At 39.0% G+C, this 24,434-nt stretch overlaps 1 protein-coding gene across 1 annotated transcript in view; it reads right to left on the reverse strand.

Moving 5' to 3' along the window:
• The window catches only part of red (LysM peptidoglycan-binding domain-containing protein red), a 121,747-nt gene that overhangs the window by 91,948 nt on the left and 5,365 nt on the right, over positions 1-24,434 (reverse strand). Inside the window, exons 2-3 of the mRNA XM_071673120.1 lie at positions 19,854-20,011; positions 10,095-10,268 (exon numbers count right to left, since the gene is read on the reverse strand). Coding sequence (XP_071529221.1) covers positions 10,095-10,268; positions 19,854-20,011 — 332 coding nt within the window. The remainder of the gene's footprint in view (positions 1-10,094; positions 10,269-19,853; positions 20,012-24,434) is intronic.

The following is a 24,434-nucleotide window of genomic DNA, read 5'->3' on the forward strand; positions in this document are numbered from 1 at the left end:
TTGAATTCACCAAGAAAGTGGGTAACTGTGTTGTCTGTTGATTGGTAAGGATTTTCAATGTATGGATCATGGTGAGGTGCCTGAGAACTGATGGAATGCACTCTATAAAAACAAGAGGGATATCAGTGAAAGTTCACACTACGTATATAAGTTTAACGAGTGTAACTGGTATGTTCTATAGGGAGGTAGTGGTTGAAAGGGTGATGGCATGTACAGAGCATCAGATTGGGGAGTAGCAGTGTAGTTTCAGAAGTGGTAGAGGATGTGTGGATCAGGTGTTTGCTCTTAAGAATGTGAGAGAAATACTTAGAGAGACAGATGGATTTATATGTTGCATTTATGGATCTGGAGAAAGCACATGATAGGGATGATAGAGCAGCCTTGCAGAAGGTCTTAAGAATGTACATTGTGGGAGGAAAGCTACTAGAAGCAGAGAGGAAAAAAGTTTTTTTCAAGGGCATAAGGCATGTGTATGAGTAGGAGATAAATATGAGAGTCTTGGAAGAAGGTGTGAGTTTGCAGTCTGTAGGGAATAGATGGCATGGCCAGAGTCAGTTGTTGTTTGCTTAAGCTACAACACTGGTGGCAGATTCGAAAGAGAAATTACAGAAGTTGAAGAGTTTGGAAATGTATATGAGAGGAGGAAGTTGAGAGCAAATGAAAAAGCAAGACTTAACTGGGTTGAGGAAAGGTATGATGGGGTGTGAGTTTGGAATGGAGAAAAGTTGAAGGAAGTGAAGTGTTCTAGATACCTGGGAGTGGACATAGCAGCTAATGGAATCATGGAAGTGGAAGCGATTCATAGGGTGGGTGAGGGAGTGTATGTTCTGGAAAGGCCTAAGAATGTGTGGAAAGAGAGAATGTTATATGGGAGGGTAATGGGCATGTTTGAAGGAATAGTGGTCCTAAGAATATTATATGGATATAATGCATGGGCTACAGATGAGGAAGTGTGAAGAAGGGTGAGCATGTTGGAAATCAAATGTCTGAGGATCATACATGGTGTGAGATGGTTTGACTGACTACGTAATGAAAGGGTAAGAGAAAGGCAAGGTAATAAAAAGAATGAAACATAGAGCTAAAGACAGTGTGCTGAAATGGTTTGAACATATGGAGAGAATGAATGAAGAAAAGTTGACCAAGAGGATACATGTGTCAGAATTGGAGGGAACAAGGAAAAAAGGGAGATCAAATTGGAAATGAAAGGATGGTGAACAAGATTTTGAGCAATCAGGGCCTGATTATGCAGGAGGGTGAAAGGCATGCAAGGGATGAAGTAAACTGGAATGATGTGGTATACTTAAGTCAACATGTTGTCAATGAACTGGCCTAGGGACTGTGAAATGTCTGGAGTAAACCATGCTAAGATCTGTGGGGCCTGGTTGTGGATGAGGAGCTGTGGTTTCAGTGAATTACACATGACAGTTATAGAAATGGATGTGAGCAGAAGCAACCTTTCTTTTTCAGTTCCCAGTGCCACCAAGCTAACAAAAGAAACATTGAGTATGAAAAAAATATCTCTCTTTTATACCTCTTCACTATTTTCCATACTAACATGGTAACACGAGGACAACTGATGAAATAGCCTCATTCATTCAAATCTACTCTAGCTGTCATATATAATGCATCAAAACCTGAGCCTCTTAATCACAATCAGGCACCACAAATCTTTCCGTGGTTTCTTGTGATTTCTTCATATGCCCTAGTTCAGCCTACCAGCAAAATATCAGTCTCTGTACAACACACTGCTCCAATTCACTCTATCCCTTACATATCTCATCCTTCTGCATATCTAGACTACAAACACATTGTCTTTCTCTCAATTATTTCATCTCCTTAGTTTTCCCTTTTTCTTGTTCCATGCACTTCTTATATACATACCTTCTTGGGTATCCTTTCCTCACAGGTCCTCTCCAAGTGTCCAATCCATTACTGGACACCTTCTTCAGCTCCCTCACTTATACTACTTCTATCATCATACCTTTCTCTTACCCAATGATTTCTTATTCAATAAATCCTCCTCACACTACATACTGTCCTCAAATGTAATTTCATTTCCAAAACATCCAACCTTTTCTGTACTTTTTAACAGGTGCCACACCTCTATCCAAGCTACACCAGGGGGCCTACTAAACCATCAAACACACTCATCTTTGCCCTTGCAGAAAGTGACCTCCCTTCACATGCACTCCTCAATCCATCCAGGACCTTTGCTTCTTCACCCACCGTAAGGATTATTTCAGCTTCTATTTTCTATATTGCTTGCTGCCATGTTCATTCCCAGGTACCTAAAACAACCCACTTTCCCCATTTTTTCTCCATTCAAACTCACTCCAGCCATCCTGTCTCTTTCTACAGCTAAACTTTTAACCTTACTTAAAATCACTTTCACTCTCAACTTCCTCCTTTCACACACACTCCCAAACTCAGACAACAACTTCTACTAGTTTCTCACTCTGATCTGCCACCAGTGCAGTGCCATCAGGAAACAACTGACTCACCTACCGGGGACCCCCATCCCTAACAGGCTGTAGACCTGCTTCTCTCTCCAAGGCCATTACATTCAGTTCCCTCATCAGACATGGTGATATCAAACATCTCTGCTGCAAACCCATTTTCACACGAAACCACTTACCCTCCCCTCTTTCTACTCGCACCTATTACTCTTCTTGATCAATATTCATGACTTGTATAGAGGGAGGATATCCTATCTAAATATGTTTGCAGATGATGCAAAGGTTATGAGGGCAGTGAACAATTAGGAGGATTACATCAGCTCACAAGGGGACCTGATATGCTCCTAAGTAAGTTTGATATGTGGTTGTTGAAAATCAACCCTATCAAACTTAAAGAAGTGACGATGGGACAAAACAAAAGGCAGCCTCATAATGATTAAAACCTAGAATGAAATTAGAAGCTTTAGGATTTATACATGAGGAGGAATTGAGTAGACCTCATCCCTAACCTGTTGTCCGAGTCCCATGTTAGGAGAATAGTTAAGGAGACAAACTGTCGGCAGGCAAATATCAGAATAGCTTTCATGTATATGGATGAGGAAATATTTAGCAAGCTATTCACATCCTAGATAAGGCTACAACTAAAATAAGTTTCTCAGGTTTGGTCATAATACCTGAAGCAAAAAAAGTCACAAAGAAGGTCCAGGAAAGAGGAACAAAGCTGGGTAACAGAATTAAGAGAGTAAAGCTATAGGAAAAGACTGGAGGATCAAATATACCCATTTTGGAAGAGAGAGAAGAGTGAATGGTTACCTGATGACAACCTTTAAGTTTTTAAAAGAGATCAATAAAGTGAACAATGGACAGTTATTTATGAGATGTAGGGATAGAGCGACCTAAGTGCATAACATAAAATTAAGTAAGAAACTTGCTCCCCCCAAAACATTCACCTCTCTTCCTCCCTCCTGTTGCTTCAACATGCATAAGTATAAGGCTCACCTTCTCACACTCTTTCACCCATTCTAATGACTATACTTCAGCTCTCACCCTCACAATCAATCCTGATTTTACTTTTAAGACATTGCCAAACCATTCTTCCCCCTAATGCTTGAGCTTTGTTTCACTCAAGAGGTAGAGCATCCAGGCTCCTCTTATCAAACTTACTCCTTATCTCTCCCTTCTTATCTTGGCTATATCCATACAAGTTCAGACACTTCAATCTGAGCCTTTCATGAGGATGAGCATTCCTTCCTCAGCTGCTTCTGTTCCAACTTTTAGAAATTGAATATATACATCTCTATTTTTGTTATTGTATAACCTCAAGACCCATTTTACAAAATCCAGAGGCTTCTGCAGCCCTAAGGCTGCACTACACTTAGCAGGAAGGACATGATGGACTCCCCTGAAGCAAGAAATTCTCTGAAAGCACTTAGCACTAGCTATAAAAGCTAATGCTATACATCCTTGGTAAATCGTTCAACATGCTCTCATAAAATAACTAATTTTTTTCAAACACATTCCCTATTTCCGGTGTCAGCAAAGGTAATGCCATAAACAGAGAGAAAAAGCCTCATTTGCTAACATCCACACTCTAGCTGTCACGTATAATACAGTGAAACAAGAACCCCCAATCTACAACAAGGCCCTAAAGATATTTTCATGGTTTCCTCTGACTGCTCATGTGCCCTAGTTCAGCCCAATGACAGTACATAATCACCTCTTATTCATATCTTACTATATATTTTTCAGTTCTCTTTAATATGTACTTATCTATCTCATGAACCAATAACAGTGTAGATATTCACAAAAACAATGGCAAAAATAAGTGGTTGAGGTGGAACAGGCTATTGAGTACAGAAGTGCAAATGCTAGCAAGCAGAATTCTCAACCTATTTGTGGTATATATGGTAAATCATGCTTTTTGTATATCTTCTTCACACAATTTTCCTCAGTGGATTGTTATCTAAAAAATAAAGTAATAACTCTTTACATATTCAAGAAAATAATAGAGAAAACTGTTGGTACAAAGCGAATGAGAGAAAGCTAGAAAGCAATGTTGTTGTATTATGGCAGCATTGGTGAGGGTTCCTTAGTTTGATCTATACCTCTCATATATATTCTCTTTGATTTTTGTAAGTATATACATAATGACTAGTTCATGAGTGAGGTAAAAACCTCGTAAAGATAACAAAGAAGAAAAAATACAATTTGCCATTTCATTTAGAGGACAATTGAAAGTTTTCCTTGCCAGCATTAATACTCCAGTGCTCAAGAGCTGTTCCATCTTTACCACCTATTTGCACCATTATTTCAGTGAATATCCACAATATCATCTGTTTATAAATTAGATAAGAGAATACTGATGAAAAGCATTCCACTCTGAATCATGCAGCAATAAGTATCAATTCTTGGCACATTTCATCTACCTGACAATATATATGTGACAGGCATGATTTAGTTGACTTAACATATGCTTCCAATATGAAAGACATTATTAAACATCATCTAAAATAAATGATGAAAGGAAAAGATATGCTCTTAAACTGTTCCACGTATATTCCATTCGTAAGAGCTAGATATGGAAAGAACGTTACTCATGAATATAACATCCCCCAACCTTATATGAAGGGTTTCAACTGACGTACTTATGACAACTCAACTTCCATAAGGATTCCAAGAACTTCACCCTGTCAAGTTGGGATGTAGGTGAATAAGGATATAATTTTTTTTCCCCCAACTGCACAGGGTGAAATCGGCAACGGTACTGGGAGCTACATGGAATGAATTACTTTAAAATCAATCACTTGATGCTAAAGAGAGTTGTGGAAAGAAATGCTCTCTCAAGATATGGAATAAACAAACAATTTTCCTGCTCTTTCCAATATCTAACAATACAGCTATTTGCTTGTTCATTAAAAAAAAAAAAAAGATGCTTGTTCATTAACTACTTTTTTTTTTTTTTTTTTTGCTTTGTCGCTGTCTCCCGCGTTTGCGAGGTAGCGCAAGGAAACAGACGAAAGAAATGGCCCAACCCACCCCCATACACATGTATATACATATGTCCACACACGCAAATATACATACCTACACAGCTTTCCATGGTTTACCCCAGACGCTTCATTAACTAATAATCAAGCCTTAATTACCAAATTTTGGGATCTAGCAACACTAAAGCCTCTGTTATCCCTATTTCAATTTTCAATTTCAGTTGGGGTCACTTGATTATCAAAAAAAACTAAAAAAAATGAAAAGAGATATGTAGAAATATTTCAAATCACACATGCATTAAGCCAAAGCCATAAGTATACTCACACCTGTGTTTTGTGCTGCTGGTGATTGTTTATCATTTCATAAGCAATTTCTGGCACTGTGTTCTGTGCTGGTCTTTCAAGTTTGTGGATTCAGTGTACCCTGTATAACTATTGCAGACAATGTTCAAGCACCGTAAGCAATTGCCTAACAGCTTAACGAAACCATCTACGTCTTGCATGAAGCACAAGAAGATCGTTTTAACCTCAAAAAGAAATGGGAGTAGTGCAAGCAGTTGGCTAAGGCGAGTCCAAGGCAGCACTTCTGGATGACTTTAACGTTGGAATGACGACTATTTACGACATCCTCAAGCAGCAGAAGATTGAGGCATTTGCTTCCTTATATCAATATTTACTTTAAGAAAAATATTTCAAAACATTACCATTTCTGAATTGTAATTTTCATTTCATTATTCCTGATTGCTGGTTCCTGCGTCACTGAGAAAGCACCAGGAAAGACCCATATATACATACATACACTCACACACACATATTTACATTCATTTATTATACTTGATTGCCATTTCCTGCATCATCAAAGAAGAGCCAAGAAATATACGAAGAACGGCCCACACACTCATATACACACATAAATAAACGCCCATACACACACATATACATAACATATACACATACATATATAGACAGGTACATATTCATACTTGCTCATCTTCATCCATTCCTGGCACCACCCTGCCCCACAGTAAATAGCATTGTCACTCCCCTGCATCAGCAAGATAGTGCCAGGAAACAGATGAAGAACGGCCACATCTGCTCACACTCATTCTCTAGTTGTCATGTGTAATGCACCGAAACCACAGCTCCCTTTCCACATCCAGGCCCTCCAGACCTTTGAATAATCAGAAATTTTGTTCTCCAAAATCATGAATTCCCCAAGCACATCAGACAACAGAGGTTTCATTGTACTTTGATGATATTTGGTAAAAGTTCTACTTCTCATTTTTCTTAGGGATGGCTCTTTTTCTGACTGTGACATTAAAGTTTTACTTTGAAAGTCTAGAAAACTGACAGCTTCATGTGAATTTCAAGCACAATACATCTCAGCCCTAAATTTTGGACAATATGGTTCAAATCTCGCATTACATTCCTATAACATAATGCTTTTCAGTGAAAACCTCAAAGCAGCTGACCTTGATGTCAATTCCTTTCTTAAGAATGCTAACGATATCAAATCACCTATGAAAAAAAAATATGATCTTGAGAAATGTCAATGATATGTTACATCTGCCTGATGAACACAATCTAGACTGGAATGAATATTGATGTGTTAAAGATCCCTCAAAGGCTAAAATCCTCTGAGTGAATGGGTAAGATTATTCCTATATGCTTAACCTCTTCCCTTACCACCTTGTGTATACTTAGGTTGAGATTTTGTGACAATAATCATTACCCCAAATTAATATGGGTCCCTTATGTTTGAAAAATTATCACCAGATACCTTGTGGGGTTTCAGATTTGTTTTCTATCATTCCCAGGAGACAAGAGTATAATAGGTGCCATTTCTCTTAATAGATGGCATTACAAGCTCTTATCTACATCAACAGACGACAGCATGGCAAGGCATTTCTTTGAGGAGGTGCAAGCATCTGCCTTAATTTTGCTTGCTTTTCCACTTCTTTTATCTATATGCTTGGTGATGATGAATATGATAGTGACAACTATGCAGACACAAAAATAAAGATAAAACTTCACCTAATAGGGAGAGATACTGATTTAGGTAGTCAAACAGATGAAATCAAAGCAAAGCTTCACTTGAAGGAGATGCAAGTATCTGGTTCATGTCTGCCTTTCAACTATTTTTTTCACTCTCAGCAGGCCAAGTAATGATCAAAATGACAGTAATAATTATAAAGACACTTAAATAAGATAATACTTTATAATTCTACAAGCTCTGACGACGATAATCCAGCTGATGTTAAAAGGTAGACCTCTTCACCTCTTACTGCAGCTGCACAACCATTTCCTTTTGCTGATAAAAATGCTACTAGCTATACAAATGATGAACAAAAAAAACATGTAACAGTACTCCTAAAGTTTTCTTGATATAGTAATGAACTTGCTGATATGATAATAAAGGGACAAGCAGGTATGAAAGGCAAAGACTGACAGTATCATCATGGGATAATGGAAAGAATAAATGATAACCTCTCATAAATAATGACATAATAGGATTTACTTAATTCTTTAAGCTGTCCTCTTTCTCAGTTATTTCTAATGGCTTCTAAATTGTAAAGTTCATATAAGTTAATTTTTCTATTTTTTTACAATCATTCTTGTATTCATTGAGATAATTTAGATTCGTAGTGACTGCATATTTCATTATACAATATTTTCTAAAATACAGTAAACCCTTGATTTAACAGTCTCCAATATATTGGATTTTGGATTTAATGGACTTGGCAAATAATTTTTTTTTTTTTTTTTTTTTTTATACTTTGTCGCTGTCTCCCGCGTTTGCGAGGTGGCAAATAATTATACATTAATAATAAAATAAGAAAAAAAAATAAAAAAACTCTCAAATATCACACCATGTACATTTCATATTGCACTTGTTTTTGGTAGCATGAGGTATACTCGCTTTGTTTTGGTCTCAGTCTACCTTAAGCTATCATGCAGTCAGGTTGTATACTGAGAATTGTGACTTTATTTACTCAATAATTCTTCAAAATGGCATCAAGTGATAGAGGAGTTAAAAGAAAGCATGTGAACTGTACATTGTATTACTGTATACTGCATTAAGAAATGGCCCATAAGTTAATTTTGATTTAAAGGACTTTCGGCGTTAATGGACACCCCTTCCCCATATTAGTCAGTTAAATCAAGGGTTTACTGTGTTAACATTTGAAATAATATACTTTGTGTGGGGATTTTTTTCAGTGTTTGCACATTTCAAAACTAAATCAGAGAATAAATGATTTTTGGAACATACTTTGAAAAAAAATGGGTAAGGGAGGGGATTTATAGAAAATAAATCACACCTCGCAAATGGAAATTGATTTCAGCCCTCACAAATAGAAATTAATTTCTAAGTTAATTATGCATGGGTTGGCAAAATTAACTTATACCAACCACACAGCTCACTTCTGAGTGATTATCTTGTTATAATCATAAATAATTAGGGATTCACTATCCTTTACTAGCGAGTGTCATATTGTCACCAGTTGTTTACAACAATGTCAAACTGATATATCTTTTTTCTTTTTCAATGCATTTAAGAAATCTTAAAGAAACTATTCAGCATGCTTGACATAAAAAGAAAGCTCCCAGGAATGGTCTTTCAACTATGCACTACTTGAACATTTCAATTAAACAACTCATTTCATTGTTGTAAGTACTACTAAGCCCATAATGACAATATATGCACATGCAGAACCAGTAGCATATAATGTTACCATGCAAAAGCATATAGCTTCTTGAAAAGTTTTCCAAACCACAATAAATTTCTAAATCACTTTACTTGTTCCTTACTTCTTGCAAAAGTTTCTGAATTACTGCAATAAAAAGGCTGATCAAGATACAGAGCAGTCAGCCATGAGTCACTCATGGGAAATTCACAGAATCATATTTAGTGCCACTGAAAATGCCACTTTGAGTTATCAGGTAAAAAATATGAGACTTAGCCATCAACTTTCTGGCTCAGTAGCAAATAACTTACTGAACTGAAAATCTTAGAAATCTTAGAAGAAAGTATAATGAAGTGACACCTATGCTGTCTTAATCCAAAAATTCGTTGAACTGATAAATGCTCTTGCAACAGATGGGAAACTCCATATCACCATACATCTGTATATATTGTGCATGTGCACATACTGTCTTGCAGTATGATATCCATGTCTATGGCACATGTTGATTATCTACCGAAATATCTAAAATATGCATATTCTGTACCTAAATTCTATACACAAAAATAGTATATCCTATCTAACTGTAGTATCATTTCCATTACCAAAATTCTAAACATTCAAGGCATAATACCATACAATAGTATCTTGTTACAGAAAATCCTACATGGTTAAATTTACAATCACCCGCTGGACACAAACCAACAGTAATGTCCATTTGAATATAAAATTAATAAAGGATAAAAAAAAAAAGACTTATCAGCACCCTTATCTGTGAGATAAAGTAAACAAAATGTTATTAGCCATTACATACCTCCATGGGTAAATGTCAAAAAAAAAAAAAAAAAAAAAAAAAAAAAAATGAAGAAAATATACTCTGCTAATGGACACAGGTGTAAGCCTAAAGATATATTTCTCCTCTCTATGCAACAGCACTGATATGCTATGTTAAGGTTCCACCAACTTACTATGCATGAGTCTCCATTCTCTCAATACTGGATTTCATGAGAGTGATGTTAGAGTCAATCTTTGAAAGGAAGTCATTAGGACTGGTTTCTGAGCAGTCATGAAGGCCACTGGATGTTGAAGGTGATCGACTCACCTCTGGAGTGCTACTTGGTGAACTACTGGTATCAGAACTTCTGCAAAATATAGATATACATAGCTGTCAGAACTTGAACTTGGCACCCCATTCAAATTTTGATACAAAAAATCTGTCAGATCAAGTACTTTCAATACAAAATCATACAACAACATAAACAGGAGCAGGAGGTATAGCACAGTTCACAATCTCACAAACTGTCCAAATGTGTACATTTATTTTTTCAAAGGCACTTTTCTGTAGTGAACATGTAAGACAGTAAACAGCTTGATTTATAAAAATGCTGCTAAAACTAAAAATAATGAGTGGAGAATTCTTTATAGTCACCAGATGTTTTTTTTTTTTTTTTTTTTTTTTTTTTTTTTATACTTTGTCGCTGTTTCCCGCGTTTGCGAGGTAGCGCAAGGAAACAGACGAAAGAAATTCCCCAACCCCCCCCATACACATGTACATACACACGTCCACACACACAAATATACATACCTACACAGCTTTCCATGGTTTACCCCAGACGCTTCACATGCCTTGATTCAATCCACTGACAGCACGTCAACCCCTGTATACCACATCGCTCCAATTCACTCTATTCCTTGCCCTCCTTTCACCCTCCTGCATGTTCAGGCCCCGATCACACAAAATCTTTTTCACTCCATCTTTCCACCTCCAATTTGGTCTCCCTCTTCTCCTCGTTCCCTCCACCTCCGACACATATATCCTCTTGGTCAATCTTTCCTCACTCATTCTCTCCATGTGCCCAAACCATTTTAAAACACCCTCTTCTGCTCTCTCAACCACGCTCTTTTTATTTCCACACATCTCTCTTACCCTTACGTTACTTACTCGATCAAACCACCTCACACCACACATTGTCCTCAAACATCTCATTTCCAGCACATCCATCCTCCTGCGCACAACTCTATCCATAGCCCACGCCTCGCAACCATACAACATTGTTGGAACTACTATTCCTTCAAACATACCCATTTTTGCTTTCCGGGATAATGTTCTCGACTTCCACACATTTTTCAAGGCTCCCAAAATTTTCGCCCCCTCCCCCACCCTATGATCCACTTCCGCTTCCATGGTTCCATCCGCTGACAGATCCACTCCCAGATATCTAAAACACTTCACTTCCTCCAGTTTTTCACCATTCAAACTCACCTCCCAATTGACTTGACCCTCAACCCTACTGTACCTAATAACCTTGCTCTTATTCACATTTACTCTTAACTTTCTTCTTCCACACACTTTACCAAACTCCGTCACCAGCTTCTGCAGTTTCTCACATGAATCCGCCACCAGCGCTGTATCATCAGCGAACAACAACTGACTCACTTCCCAAGCTCTCTCATCCCCAACAGACTTCATACTTGCCCCTCTTTCCAAGACTCTTGCATTTACCTCCCTAACAACCCCATCCATAATGATGAAAGTTTCTCTTTACCAAGTATCCACTATTCTAAGGTAAATGGGCATAGCTATATAACCAAAAGCCAACCAGTTCTCAACTTCAGATAAAGAAAGAATGAATTCGTGAAAAAAAAGAAGTCATTCATAACAGAAAGGTATGAAACACAAAAAGAAAAATACCATATCAAGACTAGTGATCTAATGAAAATCCCCTTTCTACAAAAGCAACACTGGGAAAAAACAGAAAAATAAGGGGAAATTTTACAAATGAAAATGATCTGAACTACAAACTTTGTAGTATCATACTGGCAGCTTTCCACACCAAGTGCAGAGCCACTCATCATCCTTCACGTGGAATGTTTGATAAGTGCATAAATAACATCTATGAATTACACAGATTTTGGGTTCTTTTATTTTCTTTTTACTGTTGGAGGCTCCAGTCACGAAAAAAGCCCACAACAAGGCTGGGCCTTAATTGAAATAGAGAGGTTAATGTAAGGGAAAAGGGGAAACAAGGGAAAGCATTTACAAATTTTGGAGGAAATGACAAACCTCTTTTAAAATGTGCTAAGTTATAGTTATTGGGAAGACATGAGAGGGTAAACAGTTTCAAAACTTCAGGGTGTAAGGAAAGTAACAATTATCAAAATGGCCAACCACTGAGTTGACAACTGCCACAAGGTAATCATGCGACAGCAGCTTGCTGAGTATCGTGTGGTCTAGCTAGTGGTAGGGCACACAAACAGCCAGTGAACCAACATTGTGGCATAGGGCATATGGACCAAGATTTAAAGTTAGCCTGAAAAAGTTTATAGGTCTGACCACTTTTGACTCGATCTGTAAAGCAAGGATACAGAGCTACAACCATCCTAAATATGAGAGCAGTACTCTAAACAATGATGGGTCAATACTTCATATAAACAGAGCAACTATTTTGGAAGAAAACAAATTGGACATCTAAACAAGAATACCAGTTTCTTAGAGGTAAATATAGCCATTTCCATAATGTGGGGTTACCAAGAGTGGATGTTACAGTAATGCCAAGTATGTTCACCGAGTCAAGAGGTGGAATTACAAAACCTTCAAAGAGAGAGGAAAGTTGTGGGGAATTTTTGATGAAAAGATGAGTAAAAACTGGGTCTTGGAGGCATTAAATTTAACCAGATTTCATCCACCTGACTGAAACATCCTGTCCAAAAGGAAGTTTACTGAGGAAGCTGCATTGAGATGAGATGCAGATTAAGTGTTATCTCACTTAAGGAACAGAAATGAAGGATTTGAAGGAATGCTGCGTTGAGTTGTTAGTATATGAGAGCATTTGATTATTTGTGGAAGAATGGAAATCATTGATACAATATGTGGTGTGAAGAGGACTGATCAAGTAAGGCATGACAGGGTAAAAGAGAAGTCTGGCAGTAAATAGAGAATGGTTTTGAGAGCTGAAGGTGTGCTGAAATGGTTTGGCCATATGGATAGGATGAAAGGGATAAGGATGAATAAGAGGTATGTATGTCATATGTGCAGGGCACAAGGAGGAGGGGAAGACTAAACTGAAGACAGATGGATGGTGTAACAGATTTTGAGGGGTTGGGGCCTGAACATGCAGGAAGGTGCAAGGCACCCACAAGTTAGAGTACTTTGATGCAATGTGCTACACAGAGGGCAACATGCTTTCAAAAAACTGAACCAGGGCATATGAAGCATTAAGGGGAAACCATGGAAAGGTCTGGAAGGCCTGCTGTGAATAGGAAATCTTGTTTCAGTGTACTATAAACAACAGTTAGTGGATGTAAGTGAAGGCCACTTCTTTTTTTTCTCAGCATCTGGTACTACCTATTTGGAAATAAGCAATTCCAAGAAACAAGCAACAACAATTAGAAAAACTATAAAAGATGGTACAAGTACTAAGCATGATCGAGTGATGATGGAATGGTTTCAACAGTGTCAGAGTGAAGGAGTGGGCTTGTCAGGTAGCATGATAATGGACCAGAATAAGTTGTTCCATAAAGGACTTAAATTACAACATGAGCATGACTATAGCGAAGGATGGCTTCAACGAGTCAAGAAACGTCACGGAATTTCCATGAATAAAGTGTGCGAAGAAAAGCAGGTCTACAAACCACGAAGGAGCTACTGAGCATGTGGATGAATTTGCGAAACTTGTAGCTGATGAGCGCCTCAGTCCTGAGGAGGTATAGAATGCATATGAAACTACATTATTCTGGAGATGCACACCTAGGAAAATACTAACAACACAAGACGAAAAAGACCCCCACAGGATTCGAACAGGGGCATATCAAGGGGAAATAGCACCTATGGTAAGCACTGAAATTAAGTCCTTATCCAAACATATGGAACCAATATTTTCTATTCTTATTAACTCTGCCAAGGAGTTTTTACCGGCATTTGCTTGTTTGTCTGTGAGCAACTTTCAACAAAAGTTATGAACAAATTTTGATAAAATTTTCAGGGAAAGTCAGAAATGACACAAGGGCCAATTGATTAGATTTTGGGAGTGATCCGAATCATTGTCTGGATCCAGGACGCCATTACGGAAAAATAAATTTTTGTGAATAGCTCTTTATTTATATATTTATTCATTTTGCTTTGTCGCTGTCTCCCACGTTAGCGAGGTAGCACAAGGAAACAGACGAAAGAATGGCCCAACCCACCCACATACACATGTATATACATACACGTCCACACACGCAAATATACATACCTATACATCTCAATGTACACATATATATACACACACAGACATATACATATATACAAATGTACATAACTCATACTGTCTGCCTTTATCTATTCCCATCGCCACCCTGCCACACATGGAATAACAACCCCCTACCCCCTCATGTGTGCGAGGTAGCACTAGGAAAAGACAACAAAGGCCCCATTCGTTAACACTCGGTCTCTAGCTGTCATGTAATAATGCACTGAAACCACAGCTCCCTTTCCACATCCAGGCCCCACAGAACTTTCCACGGTTTACCCCAGACGCTTCACATGCCCTGGTTCAATCCATTGACAGCACGTTGACCCCGGTATACCACATCGTTCCAATTCACTCTATTCCTTGCCCGCCTTTCACCCTCCTGCATGTTCAGGCCCCGATCACTCAAAATCTTTTTCACTCCATCTTTCCACCTCCAATTTGGTCTCCCACTTCTCCTCGTTCCCTCCACCTCTGACATATCCTCTTGGTCAATCTTTCCTCACTCATTCTCTCCATGTGACCAAACCATTTCAAAACACCCTCTTCTGCTCTCTTTATCACACTCTTTTTATTTCCATACATCTCTTACCCTTACATTGCTTACTCGATCAAACCACCTCACACCACATATTGTCCTCAAACATCTCATTTCCAGCACATCCACCCTCCTGTGCACAACCCTATCCATAGCCCATGCCTCGCAACCATACAACATTGTTGGAACCACTATTCCTTCAAACATACCCATTTTTGCTTTCTGAGATAATGTTCTTGACTTCCACACATTCTTCAAGGCTCCCAGAATTTTCGCCCCCTCCCCCACCCTATGATCCACTTCCGCTTCCATGGTTCCATCCGCTGCCAGTTCCACTCCCAGATATCTAAAACACTTCACTTCCTCCAGTTTTTCTCCATTCAAACTCACCTCCCAATTGACTTGACCCTCAACCCTACTGTACCTAATAACCTTGCTCTTATTCACATTTACTCTTAACTTTCTTCTTTCACACACTTTACCAAACTCAGTCACCAGCTTCTGCAGTTTCTCACATGAATCAGCCACCAGCGCTGTATCATCAGCGAACAACAACTGACTCACTTCCCAAGCTCTCTCATCCCCAACAGACTTCATACTTGCCCCTCTTTCCAAAACTCTTGCATTCACCTCCCTAACAACCCCATCCATAAACAAATTAAACAACCATGGAGACATCACACACCCCTGCCGCAAACCTACATTCACTGAGAACCAATCACTTTCCTCTCTTCCTACACGTACACATGCCTTACATCCTCGATAAAAACTTTTCACTGCTTCTAACAACTTGCCTCCCACACCATATATTCTTAATACGTTCCACAGAGCATCTCTATCAACTCTATCATATGCCTTCTCCAGATCCATAAATGCTACATACAAATCCATTTGCTTTTCTAAGTATTTCTCACATACATTCTTCAAAGCAAACACCTGATCCACACATCCTCTATCACTTCTGAAACCACACTGCTCTTCCCCAATCTGATGCTCTGTACATGCCTTCACCCTCTCAATATAGGGTGTTTTGGTCGAGGTGGTGTGCAAAGTGAGAGGGTTAGGGAAAATGATTTGGTAAACAGAGAAGAGGTAGTAAAAGCTTTGCGGAAGATGAAAGCCGGCAAGGCAGCAGGTTTGGATGGTATTGCAGTGGAATTTATTAAAAAAGGGGGTGACTATTGTTGACTGGTTGGTAAGGTTATTTAATGTATGTATGACTCATGGTGAGGTGCCTGAGGATTGGCGGAATGCGTGCATAGTGCCATTGTACAAAGGCAAAGGGGATAAGAGTGAGTGCTCAAATTACAGAGGTATAAGTTTGTTGAGTATTCCTGGTAAATTATATGGGAGGATATATATATATATATGTTAAAAAGCCATCTAGTCCGGCCTCACACCCTCATGCATACCAAAACTTTTGCACAATTCTCCATCCACTCTTACACATGCTTTGTTACTCAGTAGAAGGTTTTCACGCCATCTCACAATTGTCATCCACTCTCATACATGCCTTTGTAACTCAGTAGAAGGCTTTCACGCCATCCCACTATTGTCTCCCTATCCCATATATATCTATCACATCCAAAGAAGTGTTCCGCTCAACTCTGTCACATGCTCTCTCCTGATCCATAAAAGCTGCAAGCAGCTTCTTACCTTTCATTAGATACTTTTCCACAACCATTCTCTGTAAAAATCTGATCCACACTTCCCTTTCTTTCCTCTATTCTTCTTGCTTCTCACTATGTCTTCACTCATATCAATGAACACTTACATACAACTGTCTTGGTATATTTACAGACTTATTTCCCTATAATTGCTTCAGACATCCTTAACCCCTTTTCCTTTGAATAAAGGAACAATAACAGCTTTCCCCCAATCCTCAGGGACAACTTTCTGCTTCCATCCTAAATTACATATCAAATAAATCCACTCTATCATACTTTCTCCTCCATCCTGCAGCATTTCAGCTGTAATCCCATCCACTCCAGGTGCCTTTCTTACCTCAAACCTAACTATCACCCTTATTACCTCCTTTCCTGCTCTAAGTCCCTATCCTTTTCCTTCCATCCTCCATACATATGCTGCTCCACCTTCCCCAACATTCATTAATTCTTCAAAACTCTTTCCATCTTCCTTTCACTCCTGCTTTTGATCTAGCAACTCACCTTTCTTACTTCTTACATTTACATTCCTCTCTTCCATCCATCTTTTTCCTTTTTATTTCCTACCAGAAAAATTTTCTTATTTTTCCTAACCTTTTCACACTTTCTTTGCTTTCCCCTGTCAGCCTCTTAACATTCCACTTAAAAACCTTATATTCTTCTCTCCTCCTTTGCTGAACTTCCACTAGTACATTCTTTCAAGCAATCTTTCATAATCCCTTTTCTTATCTTGCACAGCATTCCTAATTTCACCCATCCACCATGCATTTCCACTTTCACTCTTCTATCTCATATCTTTGTATACAAGTTTTAATTCTACAACCTGAACAATCTTTCTCTAAACATTCTAAACACTTTAGTCACATATGACTGCATCCTTACACCAAGCCATCTCGTGCTTCCAGAGTAAAAAAAAAAACAATCCTCCAAGTTACTGTGCATACACCCTTCATGTTACTCAATTTTATATCTAACTTTGACACAAACATGTGTCACAGCTTCATATAATTTCTTTTACAGAAGTTACAAGAACAAGCCTGAAAATCACATCGACAGATGACGTCGAAAGGCTACAAAGAGACATAACTAAGAACAATATGCTTTTCAATGTAGTTTCAACTCCTTCAATCTGGGGCAAATGAAGAAATCACAAACAAGACAGAATACCAGACAGACACAGATGCTATCATAAACCAGCTGAACAATGTGAAAGACATTGGAGTAGTAATGTCTAACAACCTAACCTTCAGCAAACATAACAAAACAATGGCTGCCTCATGCACAAGGATAGCAGGGTGGATCCTGCAAACCTTCCAGACAAGAGAAAAAATCAATGATTTTTTTTCTAAAGCACTAATTCTTTAACGAATTGAATTTTGTTACATTCTAACATCATCTTACAAGGTGGGCAAAATTGCAAAATATAGAAAAAGTCCAACGATCTTTTACAGCCTGTATCAATGTGGTAAAGGAGCTAAATCACAGGGAATGACTGAAATGTCTAAGGCTAAACTATCTGGAGTGCAGATGGGATATTATACCAACCTAGAAAACCCTATGAAGATATGGTTCCCAACTTAGGTTTGGAAATAATACCCTACAGGCATGATGGGCATAAAAGACTTTGTATAATACTTCCTCTGAAATCTAAAGGTGTGATATGCACAAAAAAATAGAGACCATCTTAAAAATCATGGGCTATCTACCATCAGAAACAGCATGGGATGCACAGCAAAGAAGTCCAAGAGTACACTGTGGGGGCTTTGTAGGCCTGAGGGCTGTGGCTTCCAACAGCTCGGTCAACCAATGACCCATTCCAAAAATCAGGGCCCAGCCTGGGCTGTGGGGGTGAAGACCCTTGGAAAATTCACAAAGTTTTCACAAAGAGTACTATCAGGTTAACTGTTGCAACTATTACTGTCAACAGTAGAAAAATTTCTTATATTTTCCAAGGGTACAAAATAAAATTCCCTAACATTTCTAAGTTTTTCAGTTTTCTAGAGTGGTAGACATCTTTTTCATATACAGATATGTGTATGCCATTTCCTAAACATCATAAGTCAAAAGGCATGACGGTAAGCACTCTGGTGGAATGCCAAAAGTAACACTGTATGCAGAAAAGGTTTATTCAGTACTTGTTTTTTTCAGCAACAAATAGCTTTTCCTTACATAATTTGGCCCAAGCTAAACACACACTTCATATCAAAGGTGGTAAGAACTCTGGTGGAATGCCAAAAGTAACACTGTATGCAGAAAAGGTTTATTCAGTACTTGTTTTTTTCAGCAACAAATAGCTTTTCCTTAAATAATTTGGCCCAAGCTAAACACACACTTCATATCAAATATGCTACTATTTCTCTCAAAAGCATGGTGAACCAAGAAAAGCCTTTCATGTGCTGTATCTAACTGTCATCAGTAGCTCCATTTCCATCTAACTGGAGTGGATCAAGTGTGTAACAGTGCCTAAAATGATTCATTTATTATATTTTATTTTGCTTTGTCGCTGTCTCCCGCGTTTGCGAGGTAGCGCAAGGAAACAGACGAAAGAATGGCCCAACCCACCCACATACACATGTATATACATACACATCCACACATGCAAATATACATACCTATACATCTCAATGTATACATATATATACACACATAAACATATACATATATACACATGTACATAATTCATTCTGTCTGCCTTTATTCATTCCCATCACCACCTTGCCACACATGGAATAACAACCCCCCCCCTCATGTGTGCAAGGTAACGCTAGGAAAGACAACAAAGGCCACATTCGTTCACACTCAGTCTCTAGCTGTCATGTAATAATGCACCGAAACCACAGCTCCCTTTCCACATCCAGGCCCCACAGAACTTTCCATGGTTTACCCCAGATGCTTCACATGCCATAAAATATGTAAGAATTATTCATGGAAAACTGGGGCTCCCAAACTCAACCCTATAGGCTAGTAAAGAACAAGAATGCTTAGTTTTCCAAAACATTAATAACAAAATCATGCATTTGACCCACAATCATCCATTCATGTAAGTCCTAACTATAAACTTCTCCTGAAGTCTGTAATCTCTAATTTCTTTTCTTTTGAATTCCTTATATAACTTCTCTTGGAAATACCAACTCAAGAGTTCTTTTTACATGCTATCCTCCAGTCCTTTTATGTTATTTACAAGACTTTCTGTATCTTCATTACCAGTGCAAAGTCTCTTTGTTCTATTCTATGTCTCTTTGTTCTATTCTATATGCCAAAACCCTCTCCAAACAACCATTCCTGCCACTGTACCTGTCAGAGCCATTAAAAAGTGCAGTTGAAGTCTCTGGAGAAAGATTTGCCCCAATAACTGCTTCATAAACTGCACGACTAACAGGAACTTCCAAATAATCATGAAGAAACATAGCCTCTACTGACCAAAGCTTGTTGTGCTGCTTAATGGATTCCATCTGAAAAACAAGTTCTTTGATCAGGGCTACAAGAAAATAAAATCCATTTCTAAAAGTTATTCAAATTACAATCATGGAAAAATAAATGCACATTCCTTTTAGAGTGAAAACAATGAATGCAGCCATTAAACTTTAGTAGGGTAAATCTCGAAGGAATTAAAAAAAAAAAAATCAAATTACTGATAATGGAGGATTTCAATTACAGGGATATATACTGGGAGAACTAAGATGCTCATGGAGATTGGGAAACATGTAGTTGCAAATTCCTATATCAAAAAGTCATGGAATATATGAGATCTAGAGGGGAGACACACAATCATAGTTAAACCTTGTAAAATATCAAGGAAACACAAGACATCAAATATGAAGCACCTTAAGAAAAAAGTAATCATGCAATACTTGATCTGACTAAGAGGTAATTACCTACTTGTACTGACAAGGAGGGAGTTTTACACTCTTACAATCCCATCTCTTGAAAACTTTACTATCATACCACCTCTTAAATCTATGTATGCTGTCTCCACTAACCATGTCCTCAGTCAGTCTGTTCCATTCATGCACCACTCTTATACTATAAAAGTATGTCTATGCATACTTTTTTACATTTCTTGCTTAATCCATGTTATGTCCTCTGGTTGCTCTATTCCTACATCTCTCAAAGAACTATCTGCTGACCACTTAATTGATCTCTTTTAAAAACTTAAACGGCTGTGATCAGGTCACCCATCACTGTTCTCTCTTCCAAGGTACAGTAAATCTAAAGCCTCTAGCCCTTTCCTGTAGCTTAGCTCTCTTGATTTTGATAGCACCTTTGTTGCCTTCATATGGAACTTCTCTAAGAATGCTTTGTGCTTATTTAGGTGTGACAACCAAACCTGAGAAGCATATTCTAGTTCTATGCCAGGTACCCATTCTACTGACCAGCACCTAGGAGTGGATTAACAACTAGTTGGACTGTGGACTGGCTGATGTGACCAGGATTTGAACCTATGGGGGTTTGATCCCAAGTGGCCTGAGTATGTTTGACAGTCACACTGGGTAACTGTTACACCACAGAAGAGCATGCATGCATGTGTGTGTGTGTGCATGAACATTGGCTCGTGTTTGCTTTTTCACTCCATCTTTCCACCTCCAATTTGGTCTCCCACTTCTCGTTCCCTCCACCTCTGACACATATATCCTCTTGGTCAATCTTTCCTCACTCATTCTCTCCATGTGACCAAACCATTTTAAAACACCCTCTTCTGCTCTTTCAACCACATTCTTTTTATTACCACACATCTCTCTTACCCTATTATTACTTACTCGATCAAACCACCTCACACCACATACTGTCCTCAAACATCTCATTTCCAGCACATCCATCCTCCTGCGCACAAATCTATCTATAGCCCACGCCTCGCAACCATATAACATTGTCGGAACCACTATTCCTTCAAACATACCCACTTTTGCTTTCCGAGATAATGTTCTCGGTTCCACACATTCTTCAACGCTCCAAGAACTTTCACCCCCTCCCCACCCTATGATTCACTTCCGCTTCCATGGTTCCATCCGCTGCCAAATCCACTCCCAGATATCTAAAACACTTCACTTCCTCCAGTTTTTCTCCATTCAAACTTACCTCCCAAATGACTTGTCCCTAAACCCTACTGTACCTTATAACCTTGCTCTTATTCACATTTACTCTTAACTTTCTTCTTTCACACACTTTACCAAACTCAGTCACCAGCTTCTGCAGTTTCTCACATGAATCAGCCACCAGTGCTGTATCACCATCGAACAACAACTGACTCACTTCCCAAGCTCTCTCATCCACAAAAGACTGCATACTTGCCCCTGATTCCAAAACTCTTGCATTCACCTCCCTAACAACCCCATCCATAAACAAATTAAACAACCATGGAGACATCACACACCCCTACCACAAACCAACATTCACTGAGAACCAATCACTTTCCTCTCTTCCTACATGTACACATGCCTTACATCCTCGATAAATACTTTTCACTGCTTCTAACAACTTGCCCCCCACACCATATATTCTTAATACCTTCCACAGAGCATCTCTATCAACTCTATTATATGCCTTCTCCAGAGCCATAAATGCTACATACAAATCCATTTGCTTTTCTAAGTATTTCTCACATACATTCTTCAAAGCAAACACCTGATCCACACATCCTCTACCACTTCTGAAACCACACTGCTCTTCCCCAGTCTGATGCTCTGTACATGCCTTCATCCTCTTAATCAATACCCTCCCATATAATTTCCCAGGAATACTCAACAAACTTATACCTCTGTAATTTGAGCACTCACTTTTTTTCCCCTTTGCCTTTGTACAATGGCACTATGCAAGCATTCCTCCAATCCCCAGGCATCTCACCATGAGTCATAATGAAAATATGATCATATACATACATATATTATCATATTTTCATTATACTAGATAGCCATTTCCCGCGTCAGCGGGTTTATGCCAGGAAACAGTCGAAGAATTGCCCATTCACTCATATACACATATATATATATACATATATATACATAAATATCGAGGATGTAAGGCATGTGTACGTGTAGGAAGAGAGGAAAGTGATTGGTTCTCAGTGAATGTAGGTTTGCGGCAGGGGTGTGTGATGTCTCCATGGTTGTTTAATTTGTTTATGGATGGGGTTGTTAGGGAGGTGAATGCAAGAGTTTTGGAAAGAGGGGCAAGTATGAAGTCTGTTGGGGATGAGAGAGCTTGGGAAGTGAGTCAGTTGTTGTTCGCTGATGATACAGTGCTGGTGGCTGATTCATGTGAGAAACTGCAGAAGCTGGTGACTGAGTTTGGTAAAGTGTGTGAAAGAAGAAAGTTAAGAGTAAATGTGAATAAGAGCAAGGTTATTAGGTACAGTAGGGTTGAGGGTCAAGTCAATTGGGAGGTGAGTTTGAATGGAGAAAAACTGGAGGAAGTGAAGTGTTTTAGATATCTGGGAGTGGATCTGGCAGCGGATGGAACCATGGAAGCGGAAGTGGATCATAGGGTGGGGGAGGGGGCGAAAATTCTGGGAGCCTTGAAGAATGTGTGGAAGTCGAGAACATTATCTCGGAAAGCAAAAATGGGTATGTTTGAAGGAATAGTGGTTCCAACAATGTTGTATGGTTGCGAGGCGTGGGCTATGGATAGAGTTGTGCGCAGGAGGATGGATGTGCTGGAAATGAGATGTTTGAGGACAATGTGTGGTGTGAGGTGGTTTGATCGAGTAAGTAACGTAAGGGTAAGAGAGATGTGTGGAAATAAAAAGAGCGTGGTTGAGAGAGCAGAAGAGGGTGTTTTGAAATGGTCTGGTCACATGGAGAGAATGAGTGAGGAAAGATTGACCAAGAGGATATATGTGTCGGAGGTGGAGGGAACGAGGAGAAGAGGGAGACCAAATTGGAGGTGGAAAGATGGAGTGAAAAAGATTTTGTGTGATCGGGGCCTGAACATGCAGGAGGGTGAAAGGAGGGCAAGGAATAGAGTGAATTGGAGCGATGTGGTATACCGGGGTTGACGTGCTGTCAGTGGATTGAATCGGGGCATGTGAAGCGTCTGGGGTAAACCATGGAAAGCTGTGTAGGTATGTATATTTGCGTGTGTGGACGTATGTATATACATGTGTATGGGGGTGGGTTGGGCCATTTCTTTCGTCTGTTTCCTTGCGCTACCTCGCAAACGCGGGAGACAGCGGCAAAAAAAAAAAAAAAAAAAAAAATATATATAAGTGCCTATACATGCATATGAACATACATATACACATATACATATGCATACACAGACATATACATATATACACGTGCATATTCATACTTGCTTGCCTTCACCCATTCCCAGAGCCACTCCACCCCACTGGAAAACAGCATCGCTGCCCACCACTTCAGAGAGGTAGCAAATTCACTCTATTCCCTGCATGCCTCTCATCCTCCTGTATGTTCAGGCCCCAATCACTCAAAATCTTTTTCACCCCCTCCTTCAACCTCCAGTTTGGTCTCCCTCTTCTTGTTCCCTCCACCTATGACACATATATCCTCTTATCAACCTTTCCTCACTCATTCTCTCCGTATGTCCAAACCATTTCAACACATCCTCTTCTGCTCTCTCGACCACACTCTTTCTATTACCACACTTCTCTTACACTTTCATTACTTACTCAACTGAACCACTTCACACCACACATTGTCTTTAAACATTTCATTTCCAACACATCCTCCCTCCTCCGTACAACCATATCTATAGCCCATGCCTCACAACCATATAATATTAATGGAACTACTATTCCTTCAAACATAACCATTTTTGCTCTCCAAGATAACGTTCTCTTCTTCCACACATTCTTCATCGCTCCCAGAACCTTTGCCTCCTCCCTCACCAAGTCCACTCCCAGATACCTAGAACACT

The sequence above is a fragment of the Panulirus ornatus genome, chromosome 18 (genome assembly GCF_036320965.1).
Source record: "Panulirus ornatus isolate Po-2019 chromosome 18, ASM3632096v1, whole genome shotgun sequence".
NCBI classification, from domain to species: Eukaryota; Metazoa; Arthropoda; class Malacostraca; order Decapoda; family Palinuridae; genus Panulirus; species Panulirus ornatus.